At 42.0% G+C, this 17227-nt stretch overlaps 1 protein-coding gene across 9 annotated transcripts in view; it reads left to right on the top strand.

Moving 5' to 3' along the window:
- Positions 1-17227, top strand: part of nbeal1 (neurobeachin-like 1) — a 34718-nt gene that overhangs the window by 13739 nt on the left and 3752 nt on the right. For 6 of the 9 annotated variants that reach the window (XM_077512498.1, XM_077512504.1, XM_077512501.1 and 3 more), the window contains 39 exons: positions 430-513; positions 635-733; positions 810-1381; positions 2049-2181; positions 2369-2488; positions 2593-2902; positions 2986-3071; positions 3145-3234; positions 3318-3495; positions 3581-3714; positions 4353-4512; positions 4627-4729; positions 4806-4965; positions 6064-6222; positions 6321-6480; positions 6567-6655; positions 6925-7536; positions 7632-7807; positions 7911-8199; positions 8306-8614; positions 8695-8844; positions 8930-9087; positions 9505-9629; positions 9725-9851; positions 9942-10090; positions 10537-10856; positions 11050-11145; positions 11223-11347; positions 12616-12756; positions 12897-13027; positions 13121-13230; positions 13390-13507; positions 14606-14703; positions 15137-15253; positions 15341-15430; positions 15568-15677; positions 15759-15931; positions 16034-16128; positions 16357-16473. In XM_077512498.1, the coding sequence (XP_077368624.1) occupies positions 430-513; positions 635-733; positions 810-1381; positions 2049-2181; positions 2369-2488; positions 2593-2902; positions 2986-3071; positions 3145-3234; positions 3318-3495; positions 3581-3714; positions 4353-4512; positions 4627-4729; positions 4806-4965; positions 6064-6222; positions 6321-6480; positions 6567-6655; positions 6925-7536; positions 7632-7807; positions 7911-8199; positions 8306-8614; positions 8695-8844; positions 8930-9087; positions 9505-9629; positions 9725-9851; positions 9942-10090; positions 10537-10856; positions 11050-11145; positions 11223-11347; positions 12616-12756; positions 12897-13027; positions 13121-13230; positions 13390-13507; positions 14606-14703; positions 15137-15253; positions 15341-15430; positions 15568-15677; positions 15759-15931; positions 16034-16128; positions 16357-16473 (6573 nt within the window). The remainder of the gene's footprint in view (positions 1-429; positions 514-634; positions 734-809; positions 1382-2048; positions 2182-2368; positions 2489-2592; positions 2903-2985; positions 3072-3144; positions 3235-3317; positions 3496-3580; positions 3715-4352; positions 4513-4626; positions 4730-4805; positions 4966-6063; positions 6223-6320; positions 6481-6566; positions 6656-6924; positions 7537-7631; positions 7808-7910; positions 8200-8305; positions 8615-8694; positions 8845-8929; positions 9088-9504; positions 9630-9724; positions 9852-9941; positions 10091-10536; positions 10857-11049; positions 11146-11222; positions 11348-12615; positions 12757-12896; positions 13028-13120; positions 13231-13389; positions 13508-14605; positions 14704-15136; positions 15254-15340; positions 15431-15567; positions 15678-15758; positions 15932-16033; positions 16129-16356; positions 16474-17227) is intronic. The other 3 variants (XM_077512503.1, XM_077512502.1, XM_077512500.1) reach the window with 1 other exon arrangement.

The raw sequence follows: 17227 nt of genomic DNA, 5'->3' as shown, positions 1-17227 counted from the left end.
CATGTATTCGCTGTATTTGTGCGATGAAAAAGTCTTTGTGGTTGGCGTTGTGTGTGTGTGTATGCGTGCGTGTGTGTGCATCTATGCATGTGTGTGCTCACATATGTAAATGAATGTTCTTTTTCATTTCTCTGTGACCAATATATTATTTTTTTTCAAGGTAACATATGCAGTAAAAACTTTGATCCCAACAGCTACTAGAGTTAGAGTTCTAATCCTTGCTGATGATTTTACTGATTTACTCATGTTTTGCCATTTACCTGGATCAAAACCAAGCACTGTCATCTTTTTGTTTCATTTTTTATTCAGTAAATCAAGTTTAGCTTGTCATTTAGGATCAAACTTGTCTGCATGTTTTTACATGTTGTCAGTGTTTTCAATTTAAACATAATGCTTATGCAGATTTATTTTGTTTTTGTTTTTTTTCAGGTGATACAAGGACGGTTAGACTCTCTTGCTGTAGCGACCATTAAAGCCCTAACCACAGTGATGCATAAATCACCAGCTGCAAAGGTAAAGGGTCATATAATCAATTAGATTCAGAAGGCAGATGGAAGAAATGTACTGTACAATATTTTGCTTGTAATAACAACTTACTTAATAAAAGCAACATTTTTTTTCTGACACCTCACAGGAGGTGTTCAAAGAAAGAATTGGTTATAATCACTTGTACGAAGTCCTTGTTTCGCTCGGGCAACCCTCTCAACATCTACTTAAAGAGTTGATGAACATGGTGAGGCTATTTATTATTTTGTTACTCCTGTCGGTTTCTGTTGTAACTGGCTTTGTGTCTTTTGGTGTATGTGTAGGCAGTGGAGGGTGACCACACGTCAGTGGGCCTGTTGGGAATCAGCAATGTGGAGCCTTTACTCTTGCTCATCCAGTGGCTTCCAGAATTGGACTCATCCGAGTTGCAGATTTTTGCTGCCGACTGGCTCTGTCGCCTCATCTGCCTCAATCGGCAGACACGCACCACCTGTGTCAATGCTGCCATGGTCTTGAGAGCGCTGGCCGTTCTCGAGTGCCACCGGCGGCTGCACAGAGTTTGTGCAGAGAGCCTTTTGCGATTGGTGGGCTCTCTTGGCTCACAGTCCCTAAGTGCCAGGGATCTCCTTCGGCTCCTACACCTGCTCAGACCCCCCGAGTCCAACCAAGCACACCCCTATGTGGGACCTGCTCTCAAAGCTCTCCTAACCATGGTACGTAAGCAGGGTTTGGAAAGTGCAATGCAGTACTTTGATCTGTCGCCCAGCATGGCTGGCATTGCAGTTCCAACCGTGCAGCGCTGGCCAGGCTCTGCCTTCAGCTTCATAGCTTGGTTGTCCCTGGACCAGGATCAATTGGGTCCAATCAGCAAAGACAAGAGAAAGCAGCTCTACAGGTTAGTTCAAAAGAACAGTCTGGGGAGAAAAAGACCAGAGCGAGAACACTATTTTCAACAGAGTTGTTTTGACTTTATGCCAGCATTTTTGAACCTGAAAGCAATATACGAAGAAGAGAAGATGAAGAAATTAAAAAAAAAAAAAAAACTCATTAGGGGATGTAACGACACAGATTTGAATTGGAAAATTGGTTTGATTTAAAAAAAAAAAAAAAAAAAAAAGGGAGTTCATTGAATCGTAGAAAATGCCACATTCACAGTGCTGACAGGGTCATTCATATCGCTGGCAATGGGCCAAAATGTAACGTCACAATTTGGTAAATTCATATTTTTTCATCAGTTAGCACTGTCAATCGACATGTGTGGACTTCATTTTTACAAATTATTGACCAATCTAAAGTGTTAAAAATGGTTTGCTCTTTTTTTTTCTTTAAAACAATGTAATGTTGACCATTGAAGAAATGTGTTTGGCATCTTCTGATGGGATTTTTGAGGTGCAAAAGATTTACTGTACTGGCTTTGCATGTGCATTACAGCAAATATTGTAAATGTTGTATATTAGAGAACAATTCGTAAACATTTTATTGAGTGGTGCATCTCTAACAAATGAGAACATATGTTTGATCAAGAACATTTTTTTTTTTTTGTCATTTTACAACCTGTGCAGCTTTTTTACCTCTGGGGGCACAGGGTTTGAGGCCTTTATTAGCTCTGCGGGTGTGCTGGTGGTGGCAGTTTGCACAAAGAAGGAATATGTCACAGTCATGCTGCCCGACAACTGCTTTTGTGACTCCCTCTGGGTGAGTGACATACTGTCCTACATATAACTGTACACTGTACAGTAAAACACTGTAATAATGTCTCAATGAGCAATATGTAAATTATTGCCAAACATTGTCTGCTCTGTCAATAACTTGTGTTAAAGGGATAGCAGACATTAACACAGAGGCAGTATAAGTATGGGTTTAATGTTATTCTTGTCAACAGCACAGCATTGGTGTGGTTCACATACCTGGAAAGAGACCATTTGGGCAGAGTCTCGTCTACATTTATGTGGACGGACAGCAGAAGCTATCTGCTCCCCTCAAATACCCCACCATGACTGAGGTGAAACCCTCATTCTTTAATCAGAAACTTGCAAAATATGCTATGTAGTTAAACTTTTTAGTTATTCACTGTGTAATAAGTGAATGCTTACTCTCCTCCCACAGCCATTTACCTCCTGTTGCATTGGCTCAGCGGGCCACCGGACCACAACTCCCCCTCCCTCCCAGATACCTGACCCCCCCTTCTCATCAGCCACCTCGCCCAGCACACGTTCCTCTTTGGGTAGCATCCTTTCGCCTCACACCTGGGGCGGACTACTGAGCGGAAAACCTGAGTCTGTGACAAAGCTCATTTCAGCAGGGACTCAGGACAGTGAGTGGGGAAGCCCCACATCATTGCAGGGTCAGCTGGCGAGTGTCATGGTGTTCCATGAAGCCCTGCAGCCCAACCACATCAAAGCCCTCTGTAGTGCTGGTAAACAGATGGAGAAGATTCATAGAATGAGGACTAAAAAGTAATTGTAAAATAATATTGGACGACATGTTGTTTCTGCGCAGGTCCAAACTGTGTGTCTCCTTTAAAAGCCCAGGAGTCTGAACTTGGTGACCTCTCAAGCAAACTGCTGCTGCATTATTCACCAAAGGTCATTTGTTTGTTTTTAAAATAATCTGTACTATGTGCCAAGTATGTTTCAACTATGTTTTTTTTTTCAACAGGCATGTCAAAACCCAATCTGTCTCGATCTTTCCCCCAACAAACTGCATGGACGCCTGACTGGGAAGAAAGTTGTTAACTGGGACATCAAGGTTAGCACACAATTCTGTCAAGATCATCATCCTCTGTACAAAACATACATGCTGTTTTTAATTGTATTTTGTATCTTTGACAGGATATGATCAATTGCGTAGGCGGGCTGCAAGTGCTGTTTCCTATCCTAGAGCAGCTGGCTCTCATGACCCCTGATCAACAGAATGGTGACGCTTCAACTGGGTCAGACTTCATCACCCCAGATGTGAGCACTCCCGCTGATGGAGAATGGGTCATTCTCCCATCAAACAGGGCTTCAGGTCTGTTTGACATCTCCCTGTATTTCCAAGCACAATGTGCTAATAAGCAGCAAATGAAATCCTAATTTTTTATATCCTGTTTCAGAAGCACGTCTGGAGAAAAATCTGGTGGCTACCTTACTGTTGGTGCTGAAGCATTTTCTACAGAGGCATGCTATAAACCAGGAGAATCTGCTCCACTCTCATGGTGTTGCTACTTTGGGAGCTCTGCTACAGAAGGTGTGTGTTTGAGGCTAATTTTTCACATTCACAGTAGTGTCTAGTAGGCCTAGCGAGGAATGTTGGCGCTGTGTGCAAAGTTCACTAGCTCAGTGTGTGATCAAAAGGTCACCAGCATCCGCTTAAATTGCTCTGTGACTGAAACACTTCTGGGCACTTTAACTCCTCTGTTTAATCAGACACTACCTCAACCACTTATATGCTACCATACTAGCACAATAGAGTGAGTTATATTTTGAGACAGGAGGAATGATTAAATTAAGTGATCGCAACTTGATTCATAGATACAAAAATACACACCCTGTTTTTAGGCTTTGCAGCTTCCTCCCATCTGACATGTTTCTTCAGGCCTTTAACGCAACAAAAGGCTGTTTGAGGGGAAACAGGAGAAGTGTATCTGAATCAGCATTTAGACCACGGCAAAATAAACGCCTCCATTGAGACGCAGATTAAAAATGTGGGAAATAGTTGCTCGTAGCAAAGCCACCACACCCTCTTAATAGTAAATCTGCAGATAAACAGCACTTTTTTTTTTTTTTTTCCATTCTAGTGAGTTTCTGATTTAGTGTTTTGCGTAGTGTTCGTTGTGAGTTCCTATACAGTTTATAGTATATTCTAAATATGGTGTATGTTTTCAGCTTCCAGCAGGACACATTGATGTCAGTGTGCTCGTAGCTATGCAGCTGCTGATCGAGCAGGTCACGTACGAGAAGAACCATAGCCTGCTGCAACAACTTCACACACATCTACTGTTCAACTTCAACATCTGGAACAAAGGGGACTTCCCTTTACGTATAGGTCAGAGCATAAACTGAAAGAAAATAATGTACATTAAAAGTAGCACCTCTGAGATATTTAATATTACTTTTAGTAGTTCTGAGTTTTCTTGTTTTGTGTTGTTTTCTTTTGAAGGTCATATACAGTACATGACCACTGTCATCAAAGACAACAGGAAGCAGTTCCGTAAAAAATATGGAGTTCGATTCCTTTTGGATGTTGTTCGCCTCTATTATGGGTGAGATTCAATGATTCAGTTCCCCAACTCTATAGCTAATCAAATGCAGAGAATCAAACTCAGCGTTCCACTTTAGGAAAAACAGTAATAAAGAGAGTGACCTGAGTGAGGATGACATTTTGAGCATCCGTACATCGCTCTGTGACCTCATCAAGTACTACATCAGCAAGGGCATATCACAGGAGGAGATGCACAGCATTATTGGATACATTGCTGCCATTGGAGATGAAGATCAGGTGAGGAAGCATAAATGACTCAGCATTAACTGTCACCTAATTGCCTTCATCCATCCATTTCCTGTTGCGCTGGTCCTTATTCGGTCATGTGTGAGCTGGAGCGTCATTCACCCATTTTAAATAATTTATTCTATGTTTTGTTTTGTTTTGTTTTTTTTAAGCACCTTTACATTAGTCTGTATGCTTTCTAGATTATATATATTGTATATGATAAAACTGATTATGGAATTAATTGTAGCACAGTCTTCCATCATCGCCCAACAGTTTATAGATGTCTCACTCCTGCATAATGCCTTAATTTTGTCATTAAGATGAATTATTTCAAGAAACTTGTCAAAAACGGCTCCTTTTCCAGAACTGGACCGACATTTACTGGTTTGTTCATTGGCCCATTCGCCACCTCACATGAATTTTCAACAATTAATAATAATAATAATAATAATAAGAAGAAGAATATGAATATGAAGAAGAAGAAGAACAACGAGCAATGCAAACATAAGTATCTTGGCTGATTGCATAATTTACGTGTTCCCAATGGGAATTACTGCAACAGTGCCTGCACAGGAAGTTACTGGCTCATTTCATGCCAGGCATCCTTATTCTCTCTTTCCTGCTTGAATATTTTGAGGCATTTTGTTCTATGTAAGCATAAAACCCATGACAGTTAGTTAAATTGACTAGTATATATCATATATATATAGCATATCATTCAGCTAGCTATAGTGTATGTCTGTGTCAGATTGTAACACATTAACAAGGATAAATTGAGTATATGGATGTTTTTTCCCACCTGACATTACAGGGGACCCCTGCATGCTGGAGGTTCAGCACCCATTGATTCACAAATGTTCATTTTTTTCAATCTATCAATGTTTTTTTTTATGTACCCTCCACAAATCACATTGATTATTTATCCTTTTTTTTTTTTTTTTTTTTTTTTTTTTAAGATTTTTGCTCGGGTTCAAATGCATTTCAATGACCGTGAATTATACGCGGTTTTCGCTAATCGCCGGCTGGCCCGAAATATGTCGGAATGAAATTTGGGCGATGTATTCTCTTACCAATTACTAATTTTGGAGAGATTTTTTTGTGTTGAAGATTTGCGGCCTATTAGAGATGTTACTCAGCCTCCTCCAGAGCAGTCAATCCAGGGACCAGCTCTTTCTGCTCCTCTTTGAGCCCGGAGCAGCTGACTCCTGCTACGCTCTTCTGCTCAACAATAAACACTCTGACCGCCTTAGAGAACTTGTCTTCAAGGTGGGGGTTCAGCCACTTACACCTGGAAAACAAAATTACCGCCATTCATCACAGTTATTATATAATTTACTGAATTTTTGTTCCCTACCTCTGCACAGCTATTTGAGCGTATGTTGCGATGTGACCGCATTTATGAGAAAAACAAGCAGCGTTTGAGACTGAGGGAGGCGGGTTACAACGGCCTGTCACTACTCTTCTCTGATCTTCACATCACACCAACTCTCATTCGTTGTCTCCTCAATCAAGTCCTGCACACAGGTCAGCTTTTCTTTTCACAATTACAATATTTCATGTAACACAGGAAGAGAACCAAGTGTAATCTGCATGTGTGTGCTTATATAAAGATCAAGTGGTGAACTACAAGGATCTAATGGCACTAGTTCAACTCACGCATCGAACTGGACCAAGCGTACGGCTCATCGTCTGCAAGAGGGTGAGGAAGCACGAACTACTTCCGGGGGAACCTGAAATTCTTCTTTTACAGCAAGACATACTGGACATTTTATCAGACATCTTTCTTAACCGTGGTCCACAGAGTGAAGGATTTATAACAAATTAACCAACCTTTTAAATGTCACCGACTCATACACATGACAAAAAGAAAATCTCCAAAAATCACTCTAAAATCTTCCAAAATATCTCCCCAGTTTAAAATCTCATCTCATGTTTCTAAGGTATTTTAATATCCCTCTTTATGTTTAGGTGTACCAGCTCCTCCAGTCCCAACAAGATGCTGCTTGCCAGATTTCAAAGCAGCAGTGTTGGCAGGATACCCTTGCACGACTCTACCTGCGAGGTGAAGGCTCATTGCCATCACGAAGTGCAGACACAGTCAGCACCTGCAGCCTGGACTTGAACCAACCCAGCGGAGGCAATAATAATAATCGCCTGGAACTCCCGCTACCCCGTCGAACAAGGGCAAGCAGCAGTGCTGGACGCTTGGACCGCCTAGAGGACGACTGGCTCAGCTTGGGCGACACTCGCTCTGTAGACAGCATGGAGAACAGCGATGTTATCTCACTACTGGACACTCCATCATCTTGCGCTTCGGCTGAGCCACAAACCCAAGTCAAGCCCTGGCAAGTGGGGAAATCTGGAGGCTTGGTGCTTGACCTGTCTCACCTGCAGGCCTACGAGGGCTTGGAGAGTGGCAGCCAGACACCTGGCAGTATGCCCAGCACACCCTCTCCACTGGAAGCACCAAAGCCCTTTCCAGGCAACTCTGCAAGTATAGATCAGACCGCCCCAGCGAGTGAAGACACCTTCCTCTTCAGTGACAACATCTCACTGGGAGAGTCCTTCAATAATACTGAGGTGATATGATATGTTTACATGAAAGCTTACATTGTATTGAGAGAAATGAAAAATATTCCTATAAAAAATAATGAACTTTTGTTCTCACCTTCTAGCGGGCAGAGGAGGAATTGTGCAGTATGTTGCTGGAGATAGTGCTGTGTGTGATGTGGCGTGGGGTTGAGGGTTCTGACGATTCGGCGTGGCTGGAGCGTGGCCAGGTCTTTTCAGCACTCACCAAATTGGGAACGACCAATGAGCTGCTACTTCCTGTTGACCAAATCAAACTCAGGTCTGTCCTCTACCAGAGTGCTGAGAGTACGTCATGTATTATGGGGGCAGTTTAAATGCTTCACATACAGATTTGGTAAATGTGTACCCTCCTGTCTTTCTAGTTTAATGGAGCGTATGTTGGAATTGGCTGTGACTGACAACCGTGAGGCATCTGCTGCCACATTGCCTCAACACACGGAGAACGCCGTCCGTCTACTTCACATGGTACAAGATTTCCTTCAAGCTGAGGGTCTAATCAGCCCAGCGCTGTGGACAGAGAAGGTGCTGGAAGAGACTGTGACACTGATGGACTGTCTCATGGTGTGGTATTCTGCTGGCACCCAGTGGTTCCAGCTTTCCCAAGTTGGACTGAGATTGTTGCTAGGCTTCATGGCGCAAGAGGACCCAGAGGTGAAACATTGTCTTTATTTTGTTGTTGTCAGTAATTGCAAAAAAACAAACAAACAAACAAACAAACATTTCTGTCATGTAATCTATTGTTTTTATGACATCACAGGTGTGTGCAATAGCCACAGCCAAGCTCAATTTTATTCTGCAAATGAAGGAAGTGTCCAGCCAGGATGAGGCCTGCTACCTTTTGGGCAAGGTTGAGTGCATCCTGAGGCGCTCTGTCCAGGAGAAGACAGAGGAAACATACTCATTCCTGGTTCCTCTGTTGCGAACACTCCTCTCCAAAGTTCACCGCCTCCTCTATATGGAGCTGCATCTGCCCCAACTGCCTGATACCAACGGCAGCCCATCTTTCTTTGAGGACTTCCAGTTATACTGTAACTCACCCGAGTGGCGCGTCTATCTGGACAAATATGTACGAGACTGAAATGTGCTGTGACATGTTTGAGATGATGAGATGACAGCATTAATGAAGTCTGTCCTATTTATTTTCAGATCATTCCGTACATGAAGCAGTATGAAATTGAGACCTTCAGTCAGGGTCATGAGACCATGGCACTCTATTGGAAGGAGTGCTATGAGGCCTTCATGGTCAGCCTGCATAGGAGAGAGCGAGAAAGGGGAGAGAGCAAGATCTGCTTCCAGGTTAATTGGAACCCTTCAGTTGGATTCTAACAATATGCAAATTGCCCTGGCCTAACATGTCACCTTTTTTCTTTTTTTACACCAGGAACAGTTTGTTGAGCCATTCTCACGCCAAAGTCGTCAGGAGAATCTGAGATACAACAGCATGTTAAAGCAACAGCATAGCCAGAACAGCGCCTCTCTCAGGCAGTGGAAAGCAGCTCGGCGAGGCCTTGTTTGTGAAAGGGGGCCCTGGGCTGAAAGGTAGTGATATTAGTTTGTATTTCTTGTATTTAGAAATAGCTGACCACTATCTAAAATTTTACGTCATCCATAACAGCAGCCCTCTTTTTGAATATAATTTGTAAAATAGCTCAAGAAAATGCAACTCACACATCCAGTTACCGGTAATTGTTTATTTGCCAAACTTTGACAGTTCAATTGAGTGGTATCATGCATGCCGTTCAAACACATACTTCTCTTGAAAATGTTGGCCAAATTCTGAGTTTTACAGCTTCAGAAGTTCTAACTGTATACTACATTTCTATCTTCAAGAAAGCACATGATGATGATGATGATGATGTTGATGATGGCATATATGACCATTGAAGTACAAATGACTGCTCTTTCACACTGATGATTCAGTATCTCGCTGAAGGAAACATGACCTTTGTCTAACAGGCAGCCAAAGAAGATGCATTGGAAGCTGTCCAGCGCAGAGAACTTTTCCCGCATGAGGCTGAAGTTGATCCATAATTACAACTTTGACCCTTATAGGGAGGCCAGTGCCCTGCGAGATAACCTTGGTAGGTCACGAAATCCCATGATTTATTTAATGGGACATTTTTCACAATATCAAAATGTTGTTTTTTAATATTTTAACATCCGTGGCTTTGTTCAGGTGTTCATCAGCAGTTTGTTAACCCGGAATCTCTGCTGCTGGAGGCTGTGAAGCAGGTCAAAGTCACCAACCTGGAAGATGACATCTTGGAGCTGCCAGAGGATGACCTAGCGGCAGCAAATAACCAGTGTGTAATTTACCCATGAAGCACAGTCGATCAAAATAAACCTGAAGTAGTTTTAATGGGTCCATAATATTTTGCATGTTTTTTCTACAGGATTGAAGCAGAGGAGGCAGGTCAAAAGGAGAAACTGATTCTGTGGGAAGACTGTCAGCTGGTGACGGTGGTTGACGTGGTACCCGGCCGCCTGGAACTTACCACACAACACATCTATTTCTATGACAGTAGCCAAGAGAAGGACGAAGGTATGACTGTTTGTGTTGTGTTACAAGTTTAGCAAGTAGATCACTAACTAAAAAAGACTGAACAAACCTATTTTGAATCGACACCAAATGAAAAAGCAAAAAAAAATAATGGTCATTAAAATTCCACAAATTGTTTTGCATAAACAAATCATAGATCCTCCCGTATACCCAGAGCCATACCAAAAGCTTATTCCCTCTCAAGTTTTAGGTGGAATAGGTGTTTTTTTAGTAACGCTACCAACCTGCTAACCAACAAATGAGGATTAAGAATTATGGCAGAGGCAGTCATGAAACGTCAAATTTATTACTACTTGGATAGCAACAATATCAATTACAATTAAGTTGGGACATTGTATACAAGGTAAATAAAGACAACTTGATTGGAATTGTGGTTTGAACATAACTTTACACCAATAATGATGAAGTTACTTCCATGTTTCTTGCAGGTGTGGGCCATGACTTTAAATGGCCCCTGAGTCAGATCAGTGAAGTCCACCTACGGCGATATAATCTGCGACGCTCTGCTCTGGAGATCTTCCTTATTGACCAAACCAACTACTTTCTCAACTTCAAGAAAGAGGTGATCTTTCTTCTTCCTTCAGTGTCTGACCTTCACCGTTTGATAAGTAGCAATGCAGTAACTGCCATGTTTTCCCATTTACAGGCACGAAATAAGGTGTATGACCGCATGCTTCTACTACGATCCCTCAGTCTGTATGGAACACGTTCTCCACAAGAGCTCCTAAAGGCATCCGGATTAACACAGGTCAGGAACTTGTTTGTACAGGATCGATTTCTCATTTGTGTTAGTAATAGTATAATAGAGGAAAAAATGTTTCCTTGGAAATACTTCCAGATTTAAAAACAGACAACTTAATCAAGCATATATAGAAAAAAATGACCTCATAATGGAATTGAATTAATTATTTTGTTTGCTTTTTGGGTCAAATTGTCCACAGAAATGGGTCAACCGGGAGATTTCCAACTTTGACTACCTGATGCAACTCAACACAATTGCTGGCCGAACATACAACGACCTGGCTCAGTATCCAGTGGTATGTTCCCTGACTGAATACGTGACCAGTGAAGGAGCTGCCCGATGTTTTACCACCCCTTGTACGTTTGTTAATAGTTTCCCTGGATTCTGGCAGACTACACCTCCAAGGAGTTGGACCTTTTGGATCCCTTGGTATTCAGGGATTTGTCAAAGCCAGTGGCAGTACAGAACAACCGCAATGCTAAGGCTGTCCGAGAAAAGTATGTTCCAACTATGTGTACTGTGTATATTATCTATTGGCAGTATCTGCGACAGCATATTATACAGCTGCAAGAAAGAGTATGTGGCCCATTTGGAATTACTGAACTCAACTCCTGGGTTTCTGTTTCTGCATAAATTAATAAAATGTGTTTTAACTTCATCAAAGTCACAACAATAGACGAACGCAGCCTATTTAAACTAATACCACACAAATTGTTATGTTTTCATGTTCTTATTGGATACACAAAGCTTCCAACTATTATGGCTTGTCCGTATTTTGTTACGGAAATCACTCAAGTCTACCTCATTACGGCTCTGTCATGGATCAGATTGCTCAAACAAGTTGAAAACGAGCAAAAATACTTGTTTCAAAATTGCGATTTACTGTGTTTGACAAAATGCCACAACTGAACATCACTGTTCACTCCACTCTGCTGCAGTGTAAGCCACCGGAGTTGGACCTTAGCTGAAAGATACTTGAGGCTAAGAGGCCAGGTTATTGTGTCCAATAATGCGCAGACAACAACTGTGTGCTAACGACAACTTTATTCATCATAGAATGAACGAATCAACACTTTACTGTGTTGTTACTGTCTTACTTAATACTAACAATATTTGTTGGAATACAAACAGCCGTGGCTTGTTCAAATGTAGCCAATGGTGATATTTTTAATCATTTGTTTGTGTTTCAGTCCTTGAAAATCCAGTAACACAAAATTGTTTAGGGTTCTGCCCTATCATCTAAATATGATCCAAACTGAAATATGGTCGAGTCATTGCTACCGTTGACGGGAAAATTAACTCCTTAGTTTATCGAGACATTTTGTTGGAGAACTTTACACTAGCTACCTTCCAAAATAAACTTAACAGAGTATGGACAATGCAACATGACAGCACAGGACAGAATCTGTCAAAAACAGAATAGCTCAAGATAAGGAAATACACATCTAAAGTGGTCCAGTCATGTCCTCAAGAGAATAATTGACACCATAAATCCCAAGATTATCACGAAAGAGTTTTTGTTTGTTTTTTTGAAGGGGAAGGGTTATGTTGAGGTTTTTGCTGCCAAAGGATTCTCAACAGGTTAAAAAAATGGAAACGTATAATTGTGTGGTAGCAGACTGTTTTTTTTTTTTTGTCTATTCATGTGAAGATGAGATCACATTTTAGTACTAATTATTTCAAAAGTATAGGTTATTCCATGTGGTAACACACTGCAACAGGAGTGTCATCCGTTTGACTCCTTGCTTTTTCTCATGTCTGTTAGGTATGAAAGTTTTGAGGACCCAACAGGAACTATCGACAAGTTTCATTATGGCACCCACTATTCAAGTGCAGCAGGTGTGATGCACTACTTGATCAGAGTTGAGCCCTTCACCTCCCTGCACATCCAACTGCAGAGTGGACGGTAAGCAGGTCCTGTCAATCCTCAGTGTCATAATAGTCAGCTTTTGTGGAAGCATGGTACTGAGATCATAATATACAGCTTTATAGATAGCATGTTTCTACCAGTGTACAGTATATCATCTTGTGTCTGATTGTCTTCAGGTTTGACTGTGCCGACCGGCAGTTCCACTCCATTCCAGCAACCTGGCTGACTCTCATGGACAACCCCAATGATGTTAAGGAGCTCATCCCTGAGTTCTTCTACTTCCCAGAGTTTCTTGAGAACCACAATGGTGAGGCTCTCTATGGACTCAATCAAAGTTATGGTACGCTTGGTTTCAATAAGATAATGTTACTAACACTCCTTTGTGCTCTCTATCACCCAGACTTTGACCTTGGTCGCCGGCAGATAACCAAAGAAAAAGTAAATGATGTAATTCTGCCCAAATGGGCCAAGTCCCCGGAGGACTTTATCTATAAACACCGCAAAGCCCTGGTGAGCTTTTGTTCTAGTTCATGTGCTCCTCAACTGTGCTTCATTATTCTATTTATTGCATTTTGTCATACAAGTGTGGCAAATGGAATTTAATGTTGTGCTATTGTAGAACATGCTTGTTTCAAAGCTTTATGACTTGTGTGTCTGTCGCCATGACAGGAGTCTGAATATGTGTCAGCGCACCTGAATGAGTGGATCGATCTGATCTTCGGTTACAAGCAGAGGGGTCCCGCCGCAGTGGAAGCCCTCAATGTTTTCTACTACTGCACATATGAGGGTAAAGCATCCTGAGCGCTCATCACGGTTTCATTCTCTCAAGCAACATCTTTGCACACATTTTTCTTATTTTTGGTATCATGTAAGTAGATCATATGAAATTCATAGCAGTCTCAGGGGCACATTCACTTAGAATGCCCTGTGTCTGGTAATAGCGCGAAATATTGCACCGCAACTGCACCCGCAATCTGTGCCCAGTTACCCAACTAGTCACTCAGGATATTGCTCTAATCATATATCGGCGCAAACACGCCCACAATACTGACAGCTTGGAGCAAATTTGCACCTGATTTACCACACATGGCAATGGATTTGCGCCAAGAACATAGTTGTTATAGTAACAGTTGCGAGAAAGATGACATTATCAGAAAGCGAGGTTGGATCGAGCGTTTAGAGCGCCATTAAGCTGTACAGAGCAGAGAGGATGACAACGATGTTATGCATTCATAAAGTACTAATTATTGGTGTGATCGTTTTTTAAAAATCTATTTTCAGAGGTTGGCGTGGGCGTACATCTGGCACCTAAAAATGATCGTAAAATGCCTCCTCGCCATTGCCGATCAGCCCGGGTTACGTTATGTGTCCTAAACCAGCATAGAAAAATCTCGCTCTCGCTCTCACTCTCTCGCTCCCCCTCTCCTTCTCTCCCCCACTCACTCTCTCTCCCTTTTCCTCTCCCTCTCGATCAGTCAGAGAGGGACGTGCACCATGCGTCTCCACACCATGCACTGCTGTCATGATTATGGTGCGGCAGGTTTATACATGCTTTCCAAAAACGTTATTTGCATCACGCAAACTACATGTGGCTATTTGGGCAGGAGTTAGTGAATTAGACGCTGTATATCAATGAGTCTCATTTGCATTGGGGTGGGCATATTTTGCGTCAAATGTATGCAAATTACCTAATTTACATTCGCGCAAATAACACCGGCGCAATCTGGTTGGCAGAGCACTTAGTGACGGATTTCCCCATCTGCGTGTGTTTAGTGAATTAGGCACTCCCGGATTGCTCCATTTTTACCGGTTAGCGCCGTGCAAAGGCGACGCAAACCTTTAGTGAATATGCCCCTCAGTATTTTATCCCAACTTGACGTTACAGGAGCAGTCGACCTTGATGCCATTACTGATGAAAAGGAACGAAAAGCCCTGGAAGGGATGATCAGCAACTTTGGGCAGACACCCTGCCAGCTACTCAAGGTGCAGTAGCACTCGAGATCAGTGATTCCCAACTTAGTGTGCCGTGAAGGCTCATCTGGAGTACAGGAAATGATCTAATTTCACCAGTTTTTCCCAAAAACGCTTACCTAGTACAAGTAGATCTTTGTTTATCTCTCTATGCCAGCAACACATAGTGAAAGGCACAACAATTTAAATGCTCTTCCATTAGATGGCAGAAGGTAAAATAAACCTGTGTATATTTATACAAAAATCTCCTGTAAGTATATCAACTTCATGTTTAATTAAATAAGTACAACACAGAGTAAGTCAATTGAGGCATTCATTATTTTGGTATTCTTTTGTTTTTCAGTAAATGTTGGGAAACACTGCTTTAGATGCATGTTTTCTATAACAAAAGGTAAGCACATTATTGTTATGTTAACTTCATCTGTCTGTGTGTGTTGGAGACTAGGAGCCACATCCAGTTCGCCTTTCACAGGAGGAAGTGGAGAAGAGGAAGGCTCTGCTTGACTCGTGTCCTCTGGTCATGTTTGAACACCTCAGCAACCTTAAGTCCTTCTTTGTAGAGGTTTGATCACGCTACCAGATTCTTCACATTTACTATTGAGCATTACATACAATGTCTTGCATTGACATTGCCCCCATGTTGTTGCAGGGCATCAGCGACAACGTGCCACTGGTGAAAGCTATTGTTCCAAAGAATCAGTCCCACTCCTTCATCAGTCAAGGGAGTCCAGACATAATGGTTGGCATTGCAAACGATTGCTTCTCTAATGCCCTCTTAGAGTGGCTAATGATTTTTGTCAGCCAAAAATATTTCACAATCGTTTTGAATTGAACTCCCGGCAAAATATGACATCTTCCCTGTGCATTTTTTTCAAGGTGACAGTAAGTCAAAACTGTCTGTTTGGGACCCATGGGTGGCTGCCTTACAACAAGAACATCTCCAACTACTTCACCTTCATTAAGGACCCCACAGTGTCCCATACCAAGTGAGAAGACTGCATCCGCCCCAAACACGCATGCAGCCAGCCAGTCTTTCACCAAGCGCATGTATAACTCATTGCCTGCAGGACCCAGCGTTTTCTGTCAGGACCCTTCGCTCCCGGTGTGGAGGTAACAACGAGGCTGTTTGTGGTCTCGCACGACGGAAAGTTGCTCTTCAGTGGAGGCCACTGGGACAACAGCCTCAGAGTCACCTCACTTGTCAAGGGCAAGACTGTCGGCCAGCACATCCGACACATGGGTAATTACATACTGTAGGAGACGCAATTGAAAAAATATGGAGATTTCCAGATGCCTTTCTACAAGATATTGCATTTCTCCTCACATCTTGTATGTCTTCCAGATATCGTAACTTGCCTGTCAACAGACCATTGCGGCATCCACCTCATCTCCGGCTCCAGGGATACCACCTGCATGGTGTGGCAGGTTCTACAGCAGGTTTGAGCATCATTGGTCCTAACTTGTCTCTTCATACAAGCAGCCACTTTTAACGCATTTATTGCTGCAGCTTGTTTGACTGAGAAAATGATCATCAGCATATTGAAGCGGCTTGATCGGATATTATGATTAGCATTCTCCTACTAATTTGACAGTAACAGATGTAGAAACATCGCACTATGTATGCCCAACTACGACAGCGGTTTTGACTGTTCTCTCTTCCTGTAGGGCGGTGCTCCAGTAGGCCTGCATCCTAAACCTGTTCAGGTGTTATACGGCCACACGGATGAGGTGGTCAGTGTTAGTATCAGCACAGAACTGGACATGGCTGTGTCGGGAGCACGGGTGAGGATTAAGACACAAGCTGTTAATGTCACAGCAAGTTTCCAAATGCTGATTTTGGCACCACATTAAATTTATTATCCTGCAGTCAGTACTATTATTACTTCCAATATCTCTTGCAATGCACTAAACCACAAAGAGAGCAAATAGTTTCCATGATGAATTATGAAACTTCACAACAGAAATAAAGCAGTGGTTCAGCAGAACTGCTTACATTATTTTCTCCAGTGAGCTCACATATTCACATGACCTTATTGCTAGGCAGAATATGTGGCGCGAAAAAACTGGACATGCCAGTGATGCCCACTGAGCTGTTTGAGTGCCAAGACATTAAGAAGGGGTAAATTGGAAAATGACTCCAAAATCAACACTGCAAGGGTTACAAGACTATTCAGTTTTTAAATATTGTTATTTTTGTAATTAAATCACTACTCCTTGTTAAAAAGCAATGAATGCATTGGATGGATTACCTTTCTATCACTCATCTGAAATAAAAGGAAATATTAGAGAAAAAGGAAAAACAGCACCATCTGGTGGCATTTGCTACTGCAGAGGTTTTGTGTAGCACTGGGCCTAAACTTCCTATGTCCAAATGTGGTCAATTTCATATTTTTGTTCACAAATTAGTAATAATGGTCAGCCCCCACATGGGTATGTCCTTTTTTTTTTTTTTTTTTTTTTTTTTTTTTTTTTAAAGTAAGTTGTTGAACAATATAAAGTTTTGAAAATGGACCTCACACATGACAAACATTCTTGA

Source organism: Festucalex cinctus, chromosome 2, assembly GCF_051991245.1.
Source record: "Festucalex cinctus isolate MCC-2025b chromosome 2, RoL_Fcin_1.0, whole genome shotgun sequence".
Lineage (NCBI taxonomy): Eukaryota > Metazoa > Chordata > Actinopteri > Syngnathiformes > Syngnathidae > Festucalex > Festucalex cinctus.
Note: the sequence above shows the minus strand (reverse complement) of the source record. Positions and strands in the feature narration are given on the sequence as shown.